This window comes from Aythya ferina (genome assembly GCF_964211825.1).
Source record: "Aythya ferina genome assembly, chromosome: 2".
NCBI classification, from domain to species: domain Eukaryota; kingdom Metazoa; phylum Chordata; class Aves; order Anseriformes; family Anatidae; genus Aythya; species Aythya ferina.
The window spans coordinates 96944097-96969107 of record NC_140297.1 but is presented as its reverse complement, the minus strand read 5'-3'; the positions used below and the strand labels follow the sequence as shown (position 1 = coordinate 96969107).

Genomic DNA, 25011 nt, shown 5'->3' with positions numbered 1-25011 from the left:
CAGATACTCTTATGGTTACAGATTGAATACAATTTCAGTGCTGGAGATGGTGAAATTCCAGAAGTATTAATAGTTTGGGGAAAAACAAAACAAAACAAATCCTCAGTCCAGATCCAAATTGAATGTCTTTTGCAGGTTCTAAAGTCAACAAAGTACATAAGCAGATAGTTAGGTGGTACCTTGGAAGTGAGTGGAGATTCCAGTTCTGGATGTTTCTAAGTTCATTGAGTTCTCTTTACAAGTATGTTTATATGTACTTTGGCTTTTTTAATTTAAATTGTGGAGTATGTGTGCTTCATTGGACACTTCCATGTTAGCAAGTGGTGTGGCACAAAGAAGGGAAGGCCAGAATTTGTTTTGCTGTGATCTGTTGTGGTTATAGGACCATATATTCACAGTATGTGTCTTCTGGCAAGAAAGTTAATTGTCAGCTGCTGATCCTGGATGTGCACTGCCTGAAGCCACTCAGTGCATTTGTGTGCACACCTGAAATTCAAGCTATAGACATAAGGTGAATGTGCCCCTAAAAAGGAACCTGGTAGAGCATTAAGTTGTTCTGTGCAGATGCATGCATAGTACTGACTGCACTTCTGCTCTCTGAGTTGTCTGGAGGACTTCACGAAACCCCCCTGTGGCTGCTACCAATTGTAAGGACCTTAGAGACCTTAGACCCCTTTCTGGAGGTCCATTTGCTTGGGCTCGGGGCCAGCTTAAAGCTGATACATCTGAGGGCTCCACACTTCCTTTGGTGGTCTAGAACAGAACACACCGAGATAGCTCTGCCAGGAGGCCTCAATAAGGGCTGACACCTCTCTCTGTGGGATCTGTTTTTAAGCTGAGGCTTTGCTGCTTGGCTCTCCCTTCTGACCTAGAGCTCCATCATCTAAAGCAGAAGATGATATCCTTGCAGATCCCCAAATATTGTTAAGATGCAGCAAGAAGTGGTCTCAGACATGAGTTCCGGAGATTTTTCTCAGTCCTCCAGATGAGATGGATTCATTAGGGCAAAATCACAATTATTCTATTATTTTTCTGATTGTTTAATTATGGTTCTAGTAATTAATCTAGTAACAGCTACCACAGTTTTCACTCCTGAAATATATGCCTACTGTCTTTCCCTTTTTAAGAATATGAATATGTTCTGCAGAAGAAGGAAAAAGAAATGCAAGATAACAAACCATTTGTAGGGTTTTTTTGCTGTTTGTCATATGTATTGGTAACACAGATGAATTGTATTATTAAAAAATCTGTTGGGCTTTCTGTCAGGGGATATTCAATATGTAGTGTTGGGACATGTATTTTCTCTTTCTAACATCTATTATGAAGATTTCTAGGAGAAAAAAAAAAAAAAAGAAAATGTTAAATACTGCTCAGTAAGTCAGGCCTGTATTATGCTGTTGTGTTTCTTTGTGAAACCTGTATGGTTGATACTTGCAGTGATTATTTTATTGTATTTTATTGTATTTTATTTTATTTTGGTCTTTTCAGGGGTCCCAGTGTGGAGAATGTTCCTCCCCATGAAGCAAGTGACAGATTACAGATTTTTCAAGCTAAATTTGATGAACTGTGGAGGAAGTATATCTCTCTTTCTGGTGGGGAAGAATTATTTGGTCTTCCTGTCACAGGTATTTTCTTAGGGAGTAAGGACACCTGGTCCTAGGCTATTATATATATATATATTTTGATGGGCCCTGCTTAATGCATTTAGTGTTGGATTAATTGCAGAAAAATTCCTTGCAGTAAATTTTAATTTTAAATTTGTGATTGTGTTCCTATGAATTGAAACAGTGTCTGTCAGTCTGTGCATACATAAACATCAAGTGGAAAAAATGCACTGCTCCATGCACCTCAGGAAGGATTCAACTGCTCAGCTCTCTTGCTTTTTCTGTTCAGAGCTAAGCACATCTCCTCTTTGGTTTCCTCTGTGTCCAAATTTGGGGAACATGTCAAAGAATTACTCAGTTTGTCCCTCTACCAGATATATAATGAATAATAATGGTTGTGCAACTGATCTATAATACCTTTATGACTCCTAATCAGGCACATTTCAAGTTTTGGAGACCACCATGTGAATTACAGATACAGCAGAAAGTATGATAAACACTTTAATTGCTACATACTAAATTCAGTATTTTCTTGTCTGAAGACATAAGCAATAATCATGATATATTTAACTAGGACGTCCCAAAGAGAGAAACTAAACAAAATATTTCAGTTAAGGAGGTCTATTTTAAATAATCTTATTGCATAGCATATGTTATATTTCTAATTCAAAAGCAACTGTTCCCTTCCCCCCCCAGCCTCTGCTTCTGAAGTAAATACCACAAATTAAGATGGGGGGTATTTCAGTTTTTGTATAAAACCACAGTACATTTCTTGACATTTCAACTACTTTTTCAACATTATCTCCTTCACAGAGATAGGTGAAGCACCTCCCATGTAAAATTACGTTTGCCATTGTAAAAGAATTTTTATTAAAAAAACAGCAATCTAAATAATTGCTGTGTATTAAAATCTGGTGTCCTCACATAATGTAAATATGAAAGTTTGTCGTATTAGACAGTAGAAGACTGCAAAGATGCTTTTATGCATGTATTACATATCAGTTTTAGGAATACATGGATTTTTATGTTCATGGATGCAGTTGCACCTAATTAACATTCATAAACTTCTCTTTTTAAAATTTGAAACAGAGTATCCTGAACTGCACAAAATTAAACGTGAGCTTTCATTGCTTCAGAAACTTTACAGTCTTTATAATTCAGTTATTGATAATATCAATGGATACAATGAAATTCTTTGGAATGATTTAAATATTGAAAAGATCAACAACGAACTTCTGGATTTTCAAAACAAGTAGGTTGTTATTTATTGAAGTGTGTGCAGTTTTTATTTCTCACTTTTCTGTTTTAATTATATTGTGAAAATTACCCTGAGGGGCAAAAATATATTGATTTGTTTCAATCTCAGGCTCGCTTGAGTGCTCACCACCGTTGCACTAGTTTCAGACTGGTCCAATATGCAGTTGGCACATGTTCTTGCTTAGACAGCCCGTGAGTCACTGTAGGCTTTGCGGGGTATAGTAGCATTGTAAGTTGTAGCTTATTTAATGAATAAAACTAACTGAAGGTACGTAAACCTGAGGCAAGGTGACTGTAAGTAGGAATAACCTTCATAGGTGACGTACAGTCTTTTCAGTGATTCAGTTTACAGCTAATTAATTGTTAGTCTGGGTTGTCAGGCAGAATTTTGATGTTACTATGTGCTTTTGTGCATTTGTATGGAATTAAATTATTTCAGCAAGGGTAGGTACTCATTCTTAACTCTGAGAGGTTATTTCTGAGGTTTGAGAGGAAGAATGTATTTTCCACGTTATGTACAGGATAGCTGTTAGGTGAAATCATTTTTGCCAAAATCAAAGGAATTTTTCTTCTGTGTTGGTAAAGACACACGTTCAATTTTGAACAGCTATGGCTGGGTCAGCAAGACTTCCATTGTCCGGCTTGTAATTTCTCCGTTCCTTCAGAGACAAGGGCTCATGAACCAACAGTGTTTTTTTGTTTGTTTGTTTGTTTGTTTGTTTGTTTTCCTGTCTCTCAGACATCTTTCTTTGAATTCTGATTTCTGGCACTGGAGGATGTACAGAGTTTCTAGAAAAAAAAGGAATATTGTTACAGTCAAAAGTGGAGAGTTGATGTTCAGGCCTTAAGTATTCTGTGCATCCATTCATTCCTTGAGAGTAGTTACCTATTCCAGTCTCTCTTTTGCTCTTAATGGGTTTACATACTCTATGTCAGAAACAAATTACATGCACAAGTTTGAATACAAATATGCGGTATTTTTATCCTATCATCCGGAGGGAAAACACATCATGTTTTTTTCTAATGAAAAACAAATGAAATGTTTTCTATCTTCTTTTATATAAACATTTGCTTCACTTCTTTATGCAGTGGCACTGATGACTTTCTCAGTGAGTTTTGTCAAGACAATTTCATACTCAATATGAAGAGCCTTCTCTTCTGCAGAGCCTTTCTTCTGGAACAGCCAGCCTCTTTGCTTCACACAGTTCTATCAGCTTTTGATTTTGGATTCACCAATGTGACCTGAGAGAGACTTCAGTGTATTTGGCATATCTTTCAAGAGTTTGAGATCAATTATTTATTTATTTATTTTTTCTCTCTCTCATTCCACCTCTTTGAAAAGTGTTGGAAAGGTTACTTGTGCTCAGGCTTTTTAGTCATATGGTATTTTGAGCATGTCACCATTTTATCAAATTTTACCGTTTCTGTAGACACTGAAGGGGTGAAGTAGAGATTTTCTTCCTTTCCTGGAAAACCTGAGTGAGTGAATTAGTTTTTAGTCATTAGTTTAAAAAAAATAGATTTATTTAAATTAATAGTAAAAACGAATGTATTGAAAATATATCACCTGTTCGATAAATCTGGATATCATTTCAGTAGAATTTTGTAATTCACGTCATCATTTTTTCTACATATAATTATGATTCACAGGGTGGCATAAGTATTTTTATGTTGTCTTTTAGTGGAACTCGAAAGGAAGCCACTGCATGATAACAGCTTTGAACATTATGTGTTTCTATTTGCTTCACGTTCTTTTTTATTTTTATTTTGTACCCCCTCAAGTGATTTGGAGCAGAGAGACCACCAATAGGCAGTAAACATTTTTTATAATATAACTCTAACCCAGTACTATCCTTCCTTTGGCAGACTTGCTAGCATTATTGCATCAAGCTACATGTATTCTCTTTAATTCTAGAGAATTTTAAACAGTGTACAGGGAATACCCACAGAAATAACTAAGATGGTATGTTGTGTTAAGAAATGGGCAGGAATACTGGAAATGATGGTAGTATTTTCACACAATTCTAAAGCTACACATAGCTCTTTAGTGTAATGTTCTTTTTTGCTACCCCTTTTAAAAAATAGTAGTATAATAGAAAATAGAATCATGAAAAGAAGATTCTTAAAAATCACTGTTGGTGCGAATAATTCCATTTAAAAAGAGATTAAAAGGATAAATACTTATTTATTTATTTATTTATTTTAAAGGCATTTGGAAAGGAACATTATAGAAGTTTACGGTAACAGCTAGAGGGAAATTTCCCTTTTATAATAATGTTACTGTTTCCAATTGCGAGCCTAAGGCAGCGTTTGTAAGCATGTTGTTGTGCCTCAGCATAGAAGTAGCTAGAATCTGGTTCTTAAAGCCTTATACACACATGGAATAATATATTTTTCAATTCTACAGTGCTTTTCTGTAGCGTATTTGATATCGTCTGTTGTTGTATTCAAGATGAAAGACTACAGAGATCATTGCAGTGCTGCGACAGTATGCATATGTTCATAGAATCAGAGAATGGTCTGGGTTGGAAGGGACCTTAAAGATCATCCAGTTCCAACCCTCTCCCATGGGCAGAGACACCTCCCATCTACCCCACAACAGCAAGCAGTGAAGAATTCAGACATGCTCCCGTGTTGTGTGACAGATCTGTCTGATTTTGAGCTGTGAAAAATGAAAAATTTCTTTGAAGGAATTTTTCATTATGGATTGGTTTTGTGCTCTTTCTCCTTTCTGCCAATGATCTGTAAGAGAAACGCTGCCAGCCTTTAGTCCATACCTTTGGCAGATGTAAATTGACCTGACTTGTTAGAAGTAAATGGAGCTGTGACAATTCATAGTACTAGATATTCTTAATTTTCCTTTATTTTTCATATTGAACTTGTGCATTAAGGAAGACTTTTCTTTAACCATCTTTCATACAAACTAGATATAAAACAGGACTTATTTGATTGAAACTGAAGTATTTTTCTGTTTGCAGGCAGATAAATTTTGTTTTAGGATGTATTTTATTTTGCCTGAAAAAATGTGTTGTTTCATCCTTTTTTTCCCCTTTACAAAGTTGGGTGTATTTTCAAATTTTTCATAATGCAGTGATACTGCAAAGGCTTAAGTTCAGACATAGGTGTGTACATAAAATTAATCTTTTTAATGTAAACTGAAATGGAAACCAAACTGTTCAAGTGTGGCTTCTACTGTCTTTAGCAGTGTTCCATGCCTGCAGTTGGAAATAATAGGCTATATTTTATGTTGTGAGCTTGTAACAGGATTTTTCTTTATGGGTCCACAGGTTGAAAGATGAAAATATGTTCTATTATTAAATATTGAATTGTGGTTATGAAAAATCATTTATTTCTTCTTTTATGTTTATTTTATAGAATCCGTAAGTTACCTAAAGCACTGAAGGAATGGCAAGCATTTCAAGACCTAAAAAAGAAAATTGATGACTTTGCAGAAAGCTGTCCTTTGCTTGAAATGATGGCAAACAAAGTATGCTTGGCATAATAATTTGGAGATAAAATTCACTTGAAAAACTGTTTATGACTACAGGAGGCTTTTTATGATTATTTTTACTGATTAGAACAGCTTTCTTTTTTTTGCAAAAATAACTAGTTACCATTAGTTACAGAAAAGTAAAATAAAAAACTTCATGGTGTGATTAGGAGAACTATTAATGCTTTCAGTAGAGGGGAAGTCCAGACTCCTCTATTTGTTTAACAGATATATTGAAAAAAAATCAGATTAAGATCATTCTCATCTTAAAAATATTAGATTTAAAAAAAAAAACTTTCCTAATTCCTGTGGACTTTTGTAGGCAATGATGCCACGACACTGGGAAAGAATTGCACAAGTAACTGGACATCACTTTGATGTTGACTCTGAAAACTTCTCTTTGAAAAACATAATGGATGCTTCTTTATTAAAATATAAAGAAGATGTTGAGGTATATATTATTTTCTCTTTGTTTTTAATTATTTTCTTGTGATCTGAATTCTGTACTTTTGGAATCCTGTTTCTAGTCAGCTTTGTAACCTAAACAAATTTGACTTTTGTTGGAGGATTCTTTTGAAGAATAGAGTTTGGTATCTGATAACAGCAATGATGATTAGTTTATTTCCTTTTATCCTTTTATCAGCTAAAATTTTATCAGTTTAAAAGTTAAAAAAAAAAAAAAAAAAAGTTTATCATTTTTTTTATCCTTTTATCAGTTAAATAAAAAACTGGTATTACACTAATCCCTCCCTAGAAGGAATTCTGTTGTTTTAAGAGTAGTGTGATTCTGTCATACTTCTGTTTCAGGGTTTGTCTACTTCTATATTTTTTCTTCTTTTTAAGTGTTTCATCAGAGGAAAAAAAATAGTCATCGTAAATCTGATCCTGTTAAATGCTTGAAATCCTTGGAATGTTGTAGAAGTGAGGCATTTTACTAATCAGATACTTAAAAAGTATTAAAGGACAGTAGAGTTCTTTTATATTTAAAACTGACTCTTCACACAAGCACATAGGAATGAGAAAGCTTGTGTAACATGCACAGACTACAAAGATATTGCCCCCTCCATTTTGGGAGCAATTGTCATCTAGCAAGTACTAGCTTTATGCTATTGTTACCTTTTGCAAGCATAAAGAATAACTAAAAATAAAGAAGGGAAGACCCAGCTGTTTCAAACTTCAGTTTCATTGTGAATGTTTGCTAAACCTGTGGTCTCTCCACAGTAGTGAGCTGAATTATCTAGTTCCACAAAGGAGGTACACTTCTAAGACAGAAACATGAAAAATCAAATCTCAGCTATACCCAATTTCCAGGCAAGAATTTAAGCCTTTTAAAGGGTTCAGAGTGATAGCTTTACATTCAAAGGAAGATTTTAAGCCTGTGATGGCATCTAGTATGCTCCTGAACCTGAACTTGGGGTAGTCCAATCTGAGTAGCTGCTCTTTTTCTTTCTGATGCAATAGCCAATTTTATGATATTCCTGTCCTCATGGTCTTCAAGAGGTAGCAGACAGTCATGTTGCCTCCACACACTCTGTTCTTAGACTGCTTCCTGGTTTTGACTGGTAATGCGAATTTTCCCTAACCCCCCTCAGTGGATATATTAGACTTCCAATTTCAATATGTGCAGAGAGGTAAGTTCTGCCTGCAGGTTTACTGAGTTGGTGAATTTTCAAAAGTGTAAGGTGACCAAGTGCCCATAAACTATTTCATTTACAAATAATTCTGTAATAAAATCTAGTGGTATAGCATAATAATTTTGAGATGTTTTGATGTATATTTCCATTAGCTAGAGCTCATACTGAAATCTGGATCTAGCTAATGAATTTTTATTGCCTTTAAGAGTGTGCATTATGCTAGCCTTAGAGGAATACCAATTACTAGTTTAATTTTACATAGGATATATGCATCAGCGCTGTTAAAGAAAAGGATATTGAAGCAAAATTGAAGCATGTCATCAGTGAATGGAGTACTCATACTTTCAGTTTTGGCCAGTTCAAAGCACGAGGAGAACTCCTTCTGAAAGGATCAGATATATTAGAGAAAATAGCCTTGGTGGAAGACAGCCTGATGATATTGGGGTCACTCATGAGCAACAGGTACAAAAGTTAAAATATGCATGTATTGTGTAAATCTATTCAAAACCAAAAGTAAACAGTTATCATCTAAGGGGTTTGTTTGTTTGTTCCCTTTAATTGTTGTTTATACAGGTATAATGCACCGTTTAAGTCCACTATACAACAGTGGGTTCAGAAGTTGACCAACACTGCAGAAATAATTGAAAACTGGATTGCTGTGCAAAACCTCTGGATTTACCTTGAAGCTGTGTTTATTGCTGGAGACATTGCAAAACAACTACCTCAGGTATGCTGAATTACGATAATATGTCAATGGCTGTATGTTATAACAAGAGATTAGCCACATCACAGAGTTTACTTAAAAAGGCGTTATAATAATAAAGGTTTGTGGGTTATCCACAGGCACTTCAGAAGAAGTTTTGCCAAACTGAGGTCTGTCTGGTTGAACTGCATAGAACTTAGTGAAACCTAAAGGAACAGGATTGTTTATAATTCAGGCTCAACTGTCCTTGTCAGCTTGCATTATTAGTGAATCATATAGATAGCACAGGGTTCAGTACTATTTAATGGTACAAAACTAGTTTATCATGTCTTCCATATATGGAAATATTCCTTTCTCCCTATGTGCATGTTGGTAGGCTCTAAGTTAAATAATAATGCAACTTTCTGTATGTTCTGTACTTCCTAGGACTCAGTATAACTAAGTCCCAGAGAGATGCTGGGAGACTTTGGCAACTGTATGTATTGTAATCTGTGTGAACTATTGCAGTCTCTTCAAAAGGCAGTTTTGGCCTTCCATGAAGGCAGCTGCGAAAGATTTAAGAAATGCTCTGACTTCCTGCAAGAGAGAAAGACTAGAACAAGTCATCTTCCCTGTTGCCTCTCCTAGTCAGAGGCTTTCATATCATTTCAACACACCACAGTTTAGTACCTTCTATGAGGGATCAACCAGGTCTATAGCTTAACAAAACCAAAATGATTTGGAAATTATTAAATACAAATTTATTGCAGGACACACTTTTTATAATTAAACGCTTACCATTTCCAAAAGTAACATTAATTTTTGTAACTTAAGTAAAGCTTTCTTAACTGTTATGTAAGATAATACGATTTTTTTTTTTTTAGTTCATGAGATGTGTTTATATTTTTAATATTTATCAGAGAATCAATAGGCAGTTTCTGCAGATGAACAAATACCACAGAACAAGTGAGGTATTTGCTAACTGCTGAAACTGCTTTTTACAAGGATGATATGTGAACTACTATTCTGGAAAAAAGCAAATGTGATTACTGCCTTTAAAGAAAGAGGAGAAGGAGGAGGAGGAGGAGCTTGGTGGAGAATTAATCATAGATTTGGTGGGCTTAATTGCAATACCTGCATGAATACCGCAACAAAAAAACAAGTGGTCTGTAAGCATTTGAAAGTTAACAAGGAGATTAATAACAGTTGGTATGGTTTTATTAGGAGCAAAACATATCAAACAAATCTAGCTTATTTTTAGTGTGGATAGCATGCTTTGTGGATAGAGGGAAAAAAAGTAGTTGCTATATACCTAGATAGGCTTTTGACACTCTCACAGTACTGTCAGGAAATTAGTTTTTGATTGTTGCTCTGTAGCATACAGGCAGAAAAGTGAAATGCATGAACAGAAATAACTGATAGCAAGAATATTTTACTATTTTTTGGCTAAAGAAACACATAGATAAATATGAGAGAGAATGGAAGAGAGTGATAAGAATGAGGTGCTATCCATGATATACAAGAAAAGATTCAGCAAGCTGGGCTTGTTTGGCTTGAAGGAGAGTTAAAACTGAGGGGAAGACCTGTTTTGGATGCTCTCTTGATCCATACTTCTAGCTCTCTGATTATTTATGACCTTGTTAACATTTCATCTGTTGTAGGTGAAGAGTTTTTACAGTTGGTATATCCAGGGTAGAAAAATATTTACTTTCCAGCTCTCAGTAGTTGAGAATTTGTCTCCCATCGCCTACCTACAATACTTCAGTAGTGCAGCAGTCGCAGGCTGTTTATATGGTTTTTGTTAGTAAAGTATTACTACTAAGTTACTCCTCATAACCTGTGTGGAGCTGTCCGTATTGCATTACACTATGTTGTGTGCTGCTATTAGGAAGACTCATTTGTGAGAAGGTTGCTGTTTGTTTTTTAATGCAAGTGTGTTGGAATCCTTTTATATGGACAATTTTTTGGTGCTTAGCATGAAGAAAAAGACATTTTCAGAGCTATCACGTTGGACTCTTTCTCTTGCAATTTGAACTTTGATCATATAAACACTGATTATTGTAAGCATGCCTATAAATATTCATATATTAGCAAAAAAAAAAAAAAAAAAAAGACTTAAAAAGACTTGAGCTGCAGAGGAAATGTTAAACTATTACCTTGCCTGATGCATTTCTTTGATTTTTAGAAATTGACAAATATTAGGAAGAACTAATGTATTTTTCACATACTCCAGGAAGCCAGAAGATTTCAGAACATTGATAAATCATGGCAGAAAATCATGCAGAGAGCCCATGAAACGTCAAACATCGTACAGTGCTGTGTTGGAGATGAGACTTTGTCACAGCTATTGCCACATTTGCTGGAACAATTGGAAATCTGTCAGAAATCCCTGACTGGGTATTTAGAAAAAAAACGGTTAATATTTCCAAGATTTTTTTTTGTGTCTGATCCTGCTCTTCTGGAAATCCTTGGTCAAGCATCTGATTCCCATACTATTCAGGTATAAGTAATAAAGCAATATTGTTCCTACAGTCGATATTAGTAAGTGAGTACCACAGAGCGTTATTTAGTTGAGTGAATTTTTTTCATTTGTGGAAAACCTACAGAAGGGTCTAATACATAATTTAAAAGTAGAGTAAGAATGCCATATCAGATCAGTTTATGCAACTTTTTTTCTTTTTTCTTTTTTTTTTTCTGATTCTATTGCAGGCACACTTATTAAGTTTGTTTGACAATGTTAACCGAGTTGGATTTAATGAAAAAAGCTACGACCAGATTTTGTTGTTTGAATCTCAAGAAGGAGAACAGGTCAATATTATTGAACCAGTTATAGCTCAGGTAACAGCAGTATAAATTACACTTTTTCATGACTTGATTTAAAGTAAATTTATGTTGTAGTGACCAACAGTGTTGCATTGTGTTACAATTTGACTAGCTGAATGAATACCTTCCAATGTGAACAGCATATTCAAGGCCGGAAAGGACAGGAGTCTTGTGTCATTCTGTAACAATTACTTTAGCTGTTTTTTCCATCAGTGCTGATATGAAGTGCTAAATCCATCACTATAAGGGCACACAGAAATGCAGTGGAGCAGAAGGAGGACAGGAATCTTTTAGGTTAGAAAATAACATAAAAAAGCAAAGAGAATAGCAAACAGGGGAGTGGGAGTTTGAAGGACTGGAAAAGAGAAGTCACACAGGGCTGTTTCTCCTTGTGAATTATTCATAAACTAATTCTTTAAAAGTATTTTCTTGTTTGTTTCAGGGCAATGTGGAATTCTGGTTAGGTCAGCTGCTGAATGGGATTAGGAAAACAATCCACACCATCATTAGAGAGGCATCAGTGGCCATTAGCGACTCAGGATTTAAACTGTATGATTTTCAGGCAATGTTTCCTGCACAAATAGGACTTCTGGGAATTCAAATGATTTGGACCAGAGATGCAGAGAATGCACTGAACAGTACCAAAACAGACAAAAAGGTAGTATTTAATGAATCTCTGGGGATTAATTAAAAATATTGTTTGGATCAGTACATATTGTGAAAAAATAAAGTAATTCATAGGAAAAAGCAAAAAATACAAATTAAGTAACCTGAATACAAAATTAACTAACAGGAAAATAAAATAATTAAAAGTGTTAAGAGGTCACAAATCCCCCAGCATATGCTTTAAAATTGTTTCTAATCCTGTGATTTTTCTCTGTTGTTTTGACAGCACATTAATCTTGAGAAGAGCTAATTTGTCATTTTGGGAATACAGTGAATCTCATCCTATTACTTTCCCAAAATCAGATTTGGAAAGAAATAAGAGCTCCCCATATTTGGAGAAATATTTGAACTTTATGGGCTTTGGTCTACTGTAACAGAATGTGTTAGAATCTGCAGTTAGTGTGCTCTATATTTTTTTAGGCAAGGGAAAGAATAGAAGCTATTTGAAGAGATGCTGGTTTCATCTCAAACACTCGAAGATATTGTTAACAGCAAGCTGTTACTAATGTAATAACACTGATTCTCTGAAGTAGAAAGGAGAGGATACGAACTAAAGAGTTGAAAATTACTGTTAATCAGGAATATACAGTGAAATGAGACTAAGAAATACTAACACCATAGTACAATAAAAGAAAGTGGAGGAGAAAGGTACTTTGTTGTACTTTCAGAGTAAATTAAAACAGACTCTAGACTGTAGAGAATACCATTTAGTGCCTCCTTTTCTGCATCATACAAAATTTAAAAAGGGTGCAGACCAGTTTTTAAAACTAAGTAGACTCAGATTCTTTTGCATCGCCTAGAAGTTTGTTGGACAAACTTTATATATTTTTGAGGGGTAGGGAGATTCTATACTGCTCTGTTACTTTTAGAGTGTTTTTAGCAGTTGTTTTCTCAGCAAGCAAGGGGAGTTTTAGGGTTTGCATATATTCACAGAAAGCTTGTGATTGTTCTCTCACATACTTGGAACAGGAATAAATATGAACTGTCCTTTCTGACACCTCAGTGCTTAATGATTTATTGTGTACCAGGAAAATCACTGACATAGGCTGACACAGTTTACCTAAATCTGTACTGTATAGTCATTTTGTATTTTGTGGAATTTTGAAACAGAGTGTGGTACCACATAAGAAATTATTATTTCAGTAGTGGCATTAGAGTATGAGATAGATCTCGAGGTTTCTGTGCCCTCCCTGAAGAGTAGATACTGGTCAGGCTAATGTTTAATACCCAAACCCAAAGGCTTATGGTTCTGAAAAAGTACATGCAATCATTTGAAGTTGTAATATATAGTAGAGGGAACACTAATCTTGGAATAAAATCTCATGTGACCTGTTCACCTAGATATATAACAATATTGTACTTTGTTGGGCTAGGAATGTGTGCATGGAAGGCAGCCTGCATATCCAAATTTAGGATTCTAAACCTAATAAATACAAAGAAAGTCGTAGATTTCATGAGCACAGGTGTTTGCAGATTTTTTTTTTTAAACACTGGAAAAGCAAATTATTTTTATATTAATATGACTATTCTTGCTATATGGAAAAGGTAATGCACACAACAAATCAGAAGTTTTTGGAGCTTTTGAATGATTTGATCGATATGACAACACACGATCTGACAAGAATGGAGCGCACAAAATATGAAACTTTAATCACTATTCATGTACACCAGAAAGATATCTTTGATGATTTGGTAAGTTTTTGAAAACCTTTAAGGGACTTTCTCTATGGAAGCTTTTGTGCATATAATTTATAAACAAATCTTACAATGTATTCTCTTTGAGTAGCTCTGATATTAGTGCTGTGATATAGCATATCTGTTCTACTCCGTTTCATTTCATATAGATGTCATGCAGAGATAAGGGTGAATTATAGATAAGTTCATGGATTCAGGCTTACTGCTCTTCAGTTTTTAAAATGGTTGTTGATACTCATGCAAAAATTCATTGCGGGCAAAAAGCTTAAATTTTTAGAATTAAGATGTTCTCACAAATTGAAAATTTAATAAATTATTTAAATAAAATGTAAAAAAAGAAAAAATGGCCCTTTAGTATTGCTATCAATTGTATGTTTTCCATTCTGGCCTCTGTGTTGATTTAAGGTAATAGTTATTTGAAGATTAAAGCAGTGAGGTTTCACATGTTTGAAATGGATAGCAACAATACCCAGAACAGATATTTAAATGTTTTGTTTTATTTTTATAATTGGGTTGCATCAAATTTCCATTAGATAAGCTTTTTCAATATATGAAACTATATTTACAAAAATGGGAGTAAAATAACTTTCAAAAAGCTTGCAGTATGTAAAGGTTAGTAATACAATACAACGCTGTTTAATTTGTATGTGTACTTTAGGAAGATAAATATTAAATGCCTGTGTAAAGAAAGAAAATCATCAAGAAATACTAAAAGTTGGAAAGAAAACTGCCAGGTTCTAAGTTAAGCAAATGGTTTTATCCTGTGCTCATAATTTTTGATTTTCATAATTGGTTTCTTAATTGGACATTTCATTATGAATTAATGTAATGTCATATTGTAACAAAATTGAATCACAGAAAATGGGCTAATTTTAAAGGGTCTATATGTGAAATAAAAAATCAGTGAGAAATCCAAGGCAAGGATCCTTAATTGATTCATCTAATATTATCCCATTCTGTTAAAACATCCTATTCCCTGCTAAATGGTTTTTTTTTTTTACTTTTTTTTTTTTTTTTTTTTGATTAAGAGAAAGTATGGGGAAGTGGTTGGGAAACCATAATCTCTCCTTCCCCTTGAAGTATATCTACAATGCCAATAACCACGTATTTTGTAAGAGAACAATGGTTTTGAGATCATGTGTCAAATATAATGAATCAAGATCTATTAATATACTACAGTTCTAAACATGTGGCGACTTCATACAGAAGAATATATCCCAACTAAAGAAGTACATAGACGTGTAGAATGCATTTCATCTTTGTCTAGCATTTAATATTTCCATGAGTAGTGACATCATGGAGTGTAACCAATATTATTGCTTAGCTTTTTATGAAGCTTACCATCCTTGTTCTTCAATATCTTTCTACAACAAAATCCACAATTTCTCTACACAATTCAGAGGAAAATCAAAGTGATCAGAAAGATTAAAAAGGATCAGATCAAGTCATACAATGAGGTTTGAAAAGAATACTGGATGTCTTGAATCCTGACTCATTTTATGTTCAGTCTTTGATCTCTTGAATTTATGCATAGCAGATTTTCTTGTGTAGGGAGAACAGAACTGAAGATGAATTTGTTATACTGTTTCTGTATTAATAATATTTCTCTTCTATTGTAGGTCCGTATGAATGTTAAATCTCCATCTGATTTTGAATGGCAAAAACAGTCTCGATTTTATTTTCTCGAAGACTTGGATAAATGTGTTATCCAAATCACTGATGTAGAGTTCACCTACTGCAATGAATACTTAGGGTGTACGGACAGACTTGTTATAACTCCTTTAACTGACAGGTAACTATAAAAAGATGGCAGTATACAGTACTTGAAGCAAAGACTTATTTTCTTTAACTTTCATGAGAGTCAGAATTCATTGGTTTGCAGTATAGTGCTGCAATATTGATGCCGAACAGCAGAGGCCAGTGCTTATATATTCATTTAGAGAAAACAGGCACCCCAGTGAGGGACCCTGACTTTTCTCTGAATGTTTGTTTGAGCTGTGTGTGCTGTGGTAGATATTGAAAGCTTACTTGTGCTCAGGGTGACCATAGCTGAATGTTATAAACTACATCCACTAAACAAAGTGGATCTACATAACAGTATGTTGCTGCTTTCAGTAAGCTAATAGTTGCATTTGAATTTGGGGTTATGGCAAATAATTAGTTTGAAGTCATCCGAGAGCTAAAAGTCAGTAACTTAGGACATTGCCTCGAATAACTAGTAGAAGCATGGTTTAAAGCAAGGCCCATGGAGTGCAAAAAGAAAAGAAAACAAAACTAAACAACAAAAACATAAGTTTTGAACACAAAATTTATGGAGAACTTTTTATTGCTGGAGAGTTATGCATCACAGTACAAACTCTGGTATATGCTTATTTTCCTGAAGTACTCAGTAGCGCTTCACCTAGGCAAGAGGCAGTTGTATTTGTGATGCCAAAACTTGTTACGTGTGAAGAGGAGTGTCAAAATACTGTGCATGTTCAGTTTGTTATGTGAAGAATGGCTGCAGGCTGTTGAATTAATGCTGGAATTATCTTTGCACTCTCTGTATTGCAAGATTTTATTTACTTATTAAGTGAAATTTCAGACTTTTGCCAATTTCTGAACTGAAATTATGCCCAGTGAGCTATTTAGAGAGCCAAAGCCCTGTGCTTGGATACCTAGTTTTTAATATATATCACACATCTGCCAAATTCTATGTAATGTACCTTATTATTCCTATGCTAGATAGAGATCTGTTTGCAGCAGTAAACATGCATTTGATTAGTGGGTATGGCAGCACTACCATGGAGACAACATTTTTACCCATTAAGAGACAGTATCAAGAAAATGCAGTTATTCAAAATTTGTTCACAGAATTAAAATGCAGCCTGATTGGCTAGAGATTGGTTCAGGATACAATGTCACGTGAGATTGAAAACTAGCACAGAGTGGCATTTTGGAAGAAAATGAGTCTTTTGCATGAGCTTAGGCTGTAACAATAGCAAAATAAACCCCACAGGTATCTGTTCTTGGCCAAACCTACAAGATCCAAGCAGAGCTGTAGAGATTGGTGGCTATCTACTGTGATGTACTGAAAGAGTGTTTGAAGCAGGGATATTTTTTAGTGTTGTTAGGGGAAACCTATGTACCTAAGTAGTATTGTGTGAGAACAGAATTAATTCCCCTTATAGGCTTTTCCTTTTTAATACTTTAATGCTGCCATATGGACTTGTATGAGCCCCTGACAATTTTCAAATAATAATATTTGTGCTTTCTGTTAATCATCTTGGAGTCGAGTGCTGTTTGGCTAATGACCTTGTGGTCAGAAGGATTCCTGAAGTACATAAGAAATACACTACATTAAGATGGTGGGCCTGAAATTGAATGCTCCTGAGCATCATGTCAGACACAGACCATGTCACGGCAGTTAAAATAAAAAGAAATGCAAGTGCTGTCTTCTTTCTTAGGACTTTTGCCATGTAGGGATTTTGTCCTTAACTCTGTTTCAGCAACAGAACTGTTAGGGACTGTATTTTTTCAGTGTTAACTGAGAGCCTGTTACTGATTACAGTGTAATAAGGCAATAAAGCATTATTACTGCCAGTGTTACGATGAGCACTGTATTACTTTATAGGAAGTTATACTAGACATTGCCATTTGTTTCTTTTCCAGTGCCCATTTTCTCTCCCCAGACATATCATAAAGTTATTGAGTATCACAGGGTTAAAATTGTTGGACATGGGCTTGCTGGGATTTTGGAACATTATAGGTTAGAACAGTAGCCTTCTTTCTCCCTTCACTAGTCTCCATGCTATCTGGGGAGGCTGTGAATTAACCTTGGGGATGTCAACCCAGTACTTACCGCAAGGAAGAACAAGTATTTCTGCCCCCTCCCCCAGCTCTATATAATGCAAATGCTGTGGTTACATTAAGGGACCTTCAAGTAATTAATAGCAGAAAAGGATTGATCACAGAATCCCAGAATGGTTTGGGATGGAAGGGACCTTAAAGCCCACCCAGTTCCAGCCCCCTGCCATGGGCAGGGAAACCTCCCATCAGCCCAGGTTGCCCAAAGCTCCATCCAGACTGGCCTTGAGCACCTCCAGGGATGGGGCATCCACAGCTGCTCTGGGCAGCTTGTGCCATTGCCTCACCACCCTCTGAGTGAAGAATTTCTTCCCAACATCTCATCTAAATCTCCCCTGTTTTAGTTTTAAACCACTCCCCTTGTCTTATCATTGTCTGTCCTAGTAAAAAGCCGCTTGTTCTGTCTCCAGGTGTTACATCACTCTGGCACAGGCCCTGGGCATGAGCATGGGTGGTGCGCCTGCAGGGCCTGCAGGGACAGGGAAAACAGAGACAACTAAAGACATGGGAAAATGCTTGGGAAAGTATGTTGTTGTTTTCAATTGTTCAGACCAAATGGACTACAGAGGATTGGGCCGTATCTATAAAGGTAAGAAATAATCTGGTTTGTTCATTTTACAGTCATCAGTTTTTGTTTCTTCATTAGTTATCGAGGGATATTTTCTTCCCTATTTTCTCACATTTCCAGATGCATGTTTATCAGTTTGGCCTGATGTTTGATTTTTTTGGTTTTGTTTGTTTTGTTTTGTTTTGTTTTTCCCATGCTTTCCATTTTTTGTTTGTTTGGTTATGTTATAAACATAACCAAACATATAAGCATGTTTGTTTGGTTATGTTATAAACAGAGCTCTAAAGTCAGTTTTGCAAGCAGTGGTCAGATGATCCAATGTCTGTGAACTGCATGATGTCTGTTTTCTTGTATATAGCTACAATGGCTTATATGGACTTGCAGACCCAAGAACGTAACTATTTTCTGTAAGTGGTGGGCTCTTAAACTGAACACAAGCTATCATAAAAATAATTTTCAATGTTGTAATACTTCCTGAACATTGAAAATATAACCTGGAGATCATTTCTATTTTTAATTAAGAAATGAGCAGAGCTGGCCAAGATTTTAATAGAAGTAGCTTTTGTATTTGATTTTATATTTAAAAGCTTAAGAGTATCCAGTTAAGCTTTTCTAATGAAGACAGAAAGCCTGAAAGCTATGCCATATTTGAATTAAGATGATTTTATATTTAATTTTTCATCTTTCTATCCAGTCTCCTTTGTGGTCTTACTGGGTTTGTGTATGGCTGAGTTTGATCAAGTAGTACATATTTAGAAGAGCTGGGTTAAAAACAGGACTAGGACTAATTTCGCTGGACTTCACTGTTCTTCTTCCTAATCCTTTTGTTCCTTTACAGACATTTTTGGGCCTCATTAACTTGTTAATTTTCTTTAATGGATGTATTAAAAAAGGAAAATGGGAACAAGTAGAACAGAGAAAGAAGGAAAACAAAAAACAAACACCAATTTGCCAAATATTTCTGATAATGGCTCTGAATTTTTTGTCTGTCTAGTTATGCATTCTGCAGAATGCCCTGCTTCTCAGTAACTGAAAATTCAAGACATTAGCACCATTTATAAGAATGTGAACATAAATAAAAAATATTTCCATTCTTGCTTTGTTTGCCTCAGCCAGCCTCCATCCCCTATTCCTCTGAACCATGATCCATGACAGAAGGGATGCATGGAGCTTTGAAAAGGTGCTGGTATCTCTCTCTATCTCTCTTAAACAGTCAAGAAGACACTCCTACAGAAAGAGAGGATAAAGTGCTCCCTGCTACATCAACCATATCATTTCCATATCACTAATCTGTGGTAGCACAGCTGCTATTGGAAAGCTGCAGTTGGTAGAGCTTGTGACTGTCCTTAGCCATTGTAAGACTCTATTCCCTGGTCCTGAACTGGTCCCATAAAGAGTCCACTCTTAACAGATGTTTTGCTGTGTCACAGGAATGAAGTGTTTCATCACTGTCTTCGCTTTAAGCATTAGTTAGCCTTTTAGTTAATTTTAAGGTTTAGTTTTGATCTTTTTAGGTGAATTCACTGCCTTGGGTGAGGCTGAAGCTGGCTCCTGTGGTACTCTGATGAGCAGTGGGAGCAGAAAACAGTTTTCACAGTATCTCATTAAGTCACACTGGGATGTGGGTTAAAGTTTCCTAGAAGCTTATGACTTCTTGTGCTGAACATATTATTGTAGTCCTTACCAGAGGTAAATACTATGTATCTGACTAAGGCCAGATCATTGCATATCAAAAGAGAAAATAGTCCCCTAGAGGTCAGGAACTATGTAAAGCTGCTCATTTATATAATAACAAACAGATGCAGGAACATTTCTCAGCTAGAGACTGAACTAGCTGTGTGTAGGAATACTTTTCAGTCAAGGTCACAATTTTCAGTTTTTAGTTGGGTGTCTGTGAGTGAGAAAAAGGTGGGATTATATACAGCTTTTCCCTTTCCCTTTCTCCCTTTTCCTTTTTCCCTTTCCCTTTTTCCCTTTCCCTCTCCTTTATGCACAATATGACAGTGCACAGCAAAATTAAATTGGCTCTAAGCTGTTATGCAGCTGACAGTTTGCTTGCCATGCCTTTGCTTGTGTGTATGTGGTGCTATGTTTGTGTGTGTATGTTCTCTTTCTTTCTTTTTGTCTGTCTGTCTTTCTGTCTTCACTGCCAGAGGGAAATAATTTTGCAAGAACTTAATTAATTCAAAACTGGAGGATATTGGCCTTGCCTGAGAGTCAGGTTTCCCAATGCCATGCAGCAGGTGGCATTACAGAACAAGTGATATTCTTCCTTCCCCAAGGAAAAATTGCTTGGCTAGAACTGAAATCATCCTTTAGAGAAAGCAATTTCAAAAAATACATTTGATATACAGGTAATAAGTGTAGGAGATATTATGATAAGGGACAGAGTCTCTTTGTTAAAGAATGTTCAGCTTTAGGGCTTTTCCTTGCTATATCCCTAAGAGTAGATATTGCTGTTTATTAAATCAAGTAGCAAAAACACTTTTTTTTTTTTTCTTTTTCTTTTTTTTTTTTTTTTCCTCAGTCTGGGTCCTAATAGCCATGTAGTATATGAAACAAATGGAACCAAATGAATTTGAAAAACATTTGCTTTTTTTTTTTTTTTTTTTTTTTTTTTTTTTTTTTTTTTTTTCCAAGGGAGCAGCAAGACTAGGGCAGCTCCATGATAAAAATTCTGTATTGGGGTTTACTTTCATCAGAGATGAAATTGAGCAGTAGGCCCAATAAGACAGATTAAAGTTTTGTGCAATGTTACATTCAATTTCTTTAATAGTACCTGTATGTACTGTATGTTAGAGCTGTCTTCATATGTCTTAAGCCCAGCTAAGCTCCACTAGGCCATTGGGATGAATTAAGCACCTCTGAATATTTGTTTGTAGCACTAGTTAAGGTGTTCATCCAGGACCTTGCTTGACCCAGGCAATAGAAACACTAGTCAGCTATGGGCTTCGAGAAAGAAGATTGTAATTCTTGCATAGACATGCTAGCTTTTGTCTCTTGTGGAGTGGATGTGCAAGTGCAGGGGATTACACAGCTTTCCTGTTACCTCTTGGGAAAGCTGCTACTTCTTATTCTTCAAACATGACACAGAAGAAGGAGTGTTTGACCCTCCAGAGGACATTAGTTTCATGATGTTTATGGATACTAATACTCTGTCTAGAACTCCATGGCCTGCTACAAATGATAGTTGTGTGACTTCAGATCCCTTTTACTCTTCTTATTTTCAGATTTGTTTTACTCTTTTCCTCCTGTTATATAGAATCTGATATATACATATAAAGCTATATATATAATTTATATATATATATATATAAATTCTTCTTGCTTGATCTGACGCACTGTGTTTAACCAAATATTTTCCTTATTGCCTTTTTAGGTTTGGCCCAGTCAGGTGCATGGGGTTGCTTTGATGAATTTAACCGCATTGAACTTCCAGTTTTATCAGTGGCTGCCCAGCAGATATATATTGTACTTCAGTGTAAGAAAAATAAGAAACCTCAGTTCATTTTCACTGATGGTGATGTTGTTGATATGGACAGAGAATTTGGTATATTTCTGACGATGGTATGTATGTGCATAAATAGCACCAGTATGGACAATCTTTCCCATTTCATTGCCCATAGAAGTATCCTTGTTCAAATCATTGGAACTGTCTGTTAGAGAATAGTGAATAGGATTTGAACAATAATTTGGTCTAATGATAATAATGATATTTTCTCTTGCCAATATTTTTAACTTGAATTTAGGACTTGGTATATGCAGTCAACATTAACTACATATTTTACTTTTTTGTTCAGTATTTGATAGATTGAGATTAAATCCAACCATCTCATATTTTTAATCAAAGTCTTTCAAAATGAAACAGTAGTAGTTGACTATTGGAAGGACTACCATAGGTGTTCTGGTCAGTATTTTACCACCTGTGAAGAATTTTTGACCTTAATCCTTCTGTATGACAGGATGAAGGAAGTCACCTTCACTCTGGTTCACTGACCTCCCAGAGATTTATCTTTGGTGTCTGTGGACTGTTTCTGTCAGTGAAGGAGGCAAAGAAGCAGGAAAGTGTAAGCGTACTCTAAAAGCATCTTTGTATCTCCCCCTCCTTAGCTGTAGGCTACATATGCAAAACTGAAATATTTGTCTTTATTGTAAGGTTTCCCATCTTTGAGAAGCTGTTAATGTTGTCACTCTAAGTTTTAAAAGAAAAAAAAAAAAAGACAATTTGACAAATTAACTAGTAGTGTACCAATGCCAGTAAAAATGCAGTGTAAAAGCAGCTGGAAGAGTTTAAGAAGCTATCAGTGCATAGCCAGAGACTACTGTTGTCACAACCAACCCATGTGGTAGTCATATGAGTGACTTAGACATCTTCAGTGAAAGGTCAGATTGATTAATTTAAATTAAATGCAGTAGTGGCTTGTACTGCCTGACTAACTTTGGACTCAAATGGTCTGGATAATGCTCACAAGGGGCATTAACCTTCAGCACTGGAACACTATCAAGACCCTAAGGAAATAACTTTTTTAAACAGCTCCAGCAAAATCCGTAAGTGGCTGTCTGTTTATGTCTGGTGTCTTTGGCATCTCTAAATACCCACGTGATACTTCATGAACTGCAGTATTTGGACAACTTAGTAGTGATGAGTAATTGTGACGCTCTTTAGTTATCCAGTGGATGTGCTCCTGTGCTTGCCAAATAATTACCAGAAAAGATAAGCCTTCCTATCTTGCTATCGTTAAGTAATATTTTATTTTACATTTTGCATTTTTCAGAACCCGGGCTATGCAGGACGACAGGAACTTCCAGAAAATCTGAAGATTCAGTTTCGCACAGTTGCTATGATGGTGCCTGACCGTGGCATTATTATGCGAGTCAAGCTGGCAAGTGCTGGTTTCCGAGACAACCAAATCCTTAGTCAAAAATTTTACACACTCTACAAACTCTGTGAAGAGCAGTTATCTAAACAGGTAAAATAAATATTTGTTCAACCATATTCTGTCACTAGAAGGAAATGTAGAGAATCTACTTTCCTAGGATATATAATTATTTTGACACTTGGGAACCTAGTCGTTTTTAGGGTTGTCAGTTTCAAGTTCCAGCAATAGAATTTGAAATTATACTGTTATTTTTATATTTCAAACTAGTTTGTACAGTAAAGGAGGTTTAAAATTAATTCTTAAATTTAAAATACAGTACAGATAATGGTGAAGATATGGGGAACAGCGTGCAGAACTCTACAGAACTTTGTAGAGGACAGGTTTTTCAGTCTCCTTACCTTAGGAAGACTAGATATATTGGAGAGTCAGTGTAAGAATTGTAAATAACTGAAGAGCGCCTAGAAGGCACTGTCTTACTGAATGCTGTCAGACCTATTAGAATTAAATTTCACCAGGGACATCAAGGGCAACAAGAAAGGCTCTATAGGTACATCAGTGATCAAAGGAGGACTAGGGAAACTGTGGGCCCTCTAGCCATGTCACCAGAAGGCAAAGGCATGGACTGGAAGAATGATGAACCACCCACTGCAGGAAACAATCAGGTTCGAGATCATCTAAGGAACCTAAATGTGCACAAGTCCATGGGAGCTGAGGGAACTGGCAGATGTAGTTGCTAAGCCATGTCCATCATATTTGAGAAGCTGTGACAGTCCAGTGAAGATCCCACTGACTGGAAGAGGGGAAACATAATCCTCGTTTATAAGAAGGGAAAAAAGGAAGACCCAGGGAACTACAGGGCAGTCAGTCTCACTTCTGTGCCTGGCAAGACCATGGAGCAGATCCTCCTGGAGATTATGCTAAGGCACAGGCACTATTTTCCATTGAAATTTCCTCTGTTACTAATTTTGACCATTGTCTCTTATTCTCTGCTGGACTCATTCCAATGTCAATTAGCTGACTAACATGGAGAAAAAACCAAAAAGATCACTAAGACCTATAATTTTTCAAATGATTCCAGACTTCATCATAAACATGTAATCTGCCTTCCAAACTTCACAGGAATTTATTAAAACTTTTTGTCTTAATGTTGCCATATGCAAATAAGATTCTTGGCAGTACCTGGCTGAATACTCACATCTAAGTTTGTAAACTGGTAACAACTTGGCACCTGCTGGAATCATAGAAAATGAGGCTGGACAGAGCCATCCATATACCTGCCTGGAGGAAAAATCAATTCTTAGCTAAATAATTTGCTGTAAATGTTTATGACTCTCCTTAACATTTTGCATTGACAGATGCCTGAGCTTTCCTAGGCAGCCTGTTCCAAAGTTTGATTTTCTTTATGGTCATAATGTTTTCCCTAAAGTTGACTTGAAGAATTTCCCATGCTGTAACTAAATAAATTGCTTCTTTTCTTTTCTATTGCTTATGCCTTCCTCTTTGCAGGATTTTTTTGCATGTCAAAGACTTATTGTAACTTATCCTCCATATTTACCCTTTCTACTTCTAAAACCAACTTTGTTTTACTTCTTTCTTTTATAGTATGTTTTCTAGTTAGCTGATATCTTTGTTTTCTATATTCTCTTCAGTAGGGTTCATCTTCCAGTGTGGAATCCAAGCTTTGGCACAGTATTAAAGTGCCAACCACAATATAAAGGCCTTTTCAACTGTCCTAAAAAAGTCACTTGCATTTTTATTGTCTTCTATAGTTGTAGATTTATGTTATTGGTGAGTTTGGGGTTTTAGTCCAGTGACAGATACTTTTGTCAAAAGCTTTCTGCATCTGACTCATTTTTCCTCTCAATA

At 35.6% G+C, this 25011-nt stretch overlaps 1 protein-coding gene across 1 annotated transcript in view; it reads left to right on the top strand.

Moving 5' to 3' along the window:
• Window positions 1-25011, top strand: part of LOC311431287 (dynein axonemal heavy chain 5-like) — a 142916-nt gene that overhangs the window by 32227 nt on the left and 85678 nt on the right. The window contains exons 28-41 of the mRNA XM_084508638.1: window positions 1489-1625; window positions 2694-2856; window positions 6237-6348; window positions 6674-6802; window positions 8248-8447; window positions 8559-8712; window positions 10901-11167; window positions 11377-11505; window positions 11933-12148; window positions 13702-13848; window positions 15471-15643; window positions 18108-18286; window positions 21645-21832; window positions 23041-23235. Coding sequence (XP_084364764.1) covers window positions 1489-1625; window positions 2694-2856; window positions 6237-6348; window positions 6674-6802; window positions 8248-8447; window positions 8559-8712; window positions 10901-11167; window positions 11377-11505; window positions 11933-12148; window positions 13702-13848; window positions 15471-15643; window positions 18108-18286; window positions 21645-21832; window positions 23041-23235 — 2389 coding nt within the window. The remainder of the gene's footprint in view (window positions 1-1488; window positions 1626-2693; window positions 2857-6236; window positions 6349-6673; window positions 6803-8247; window positions 8448-8558; window positions 8713-10900; window positions 11168-11376; window positions 11506-11932; window positions 12149-13701; window positions 13849-15470; window positions 15644-18107; window positions 18287-21644; window positions 21833-23040; window positions 23236-25011) is intronic.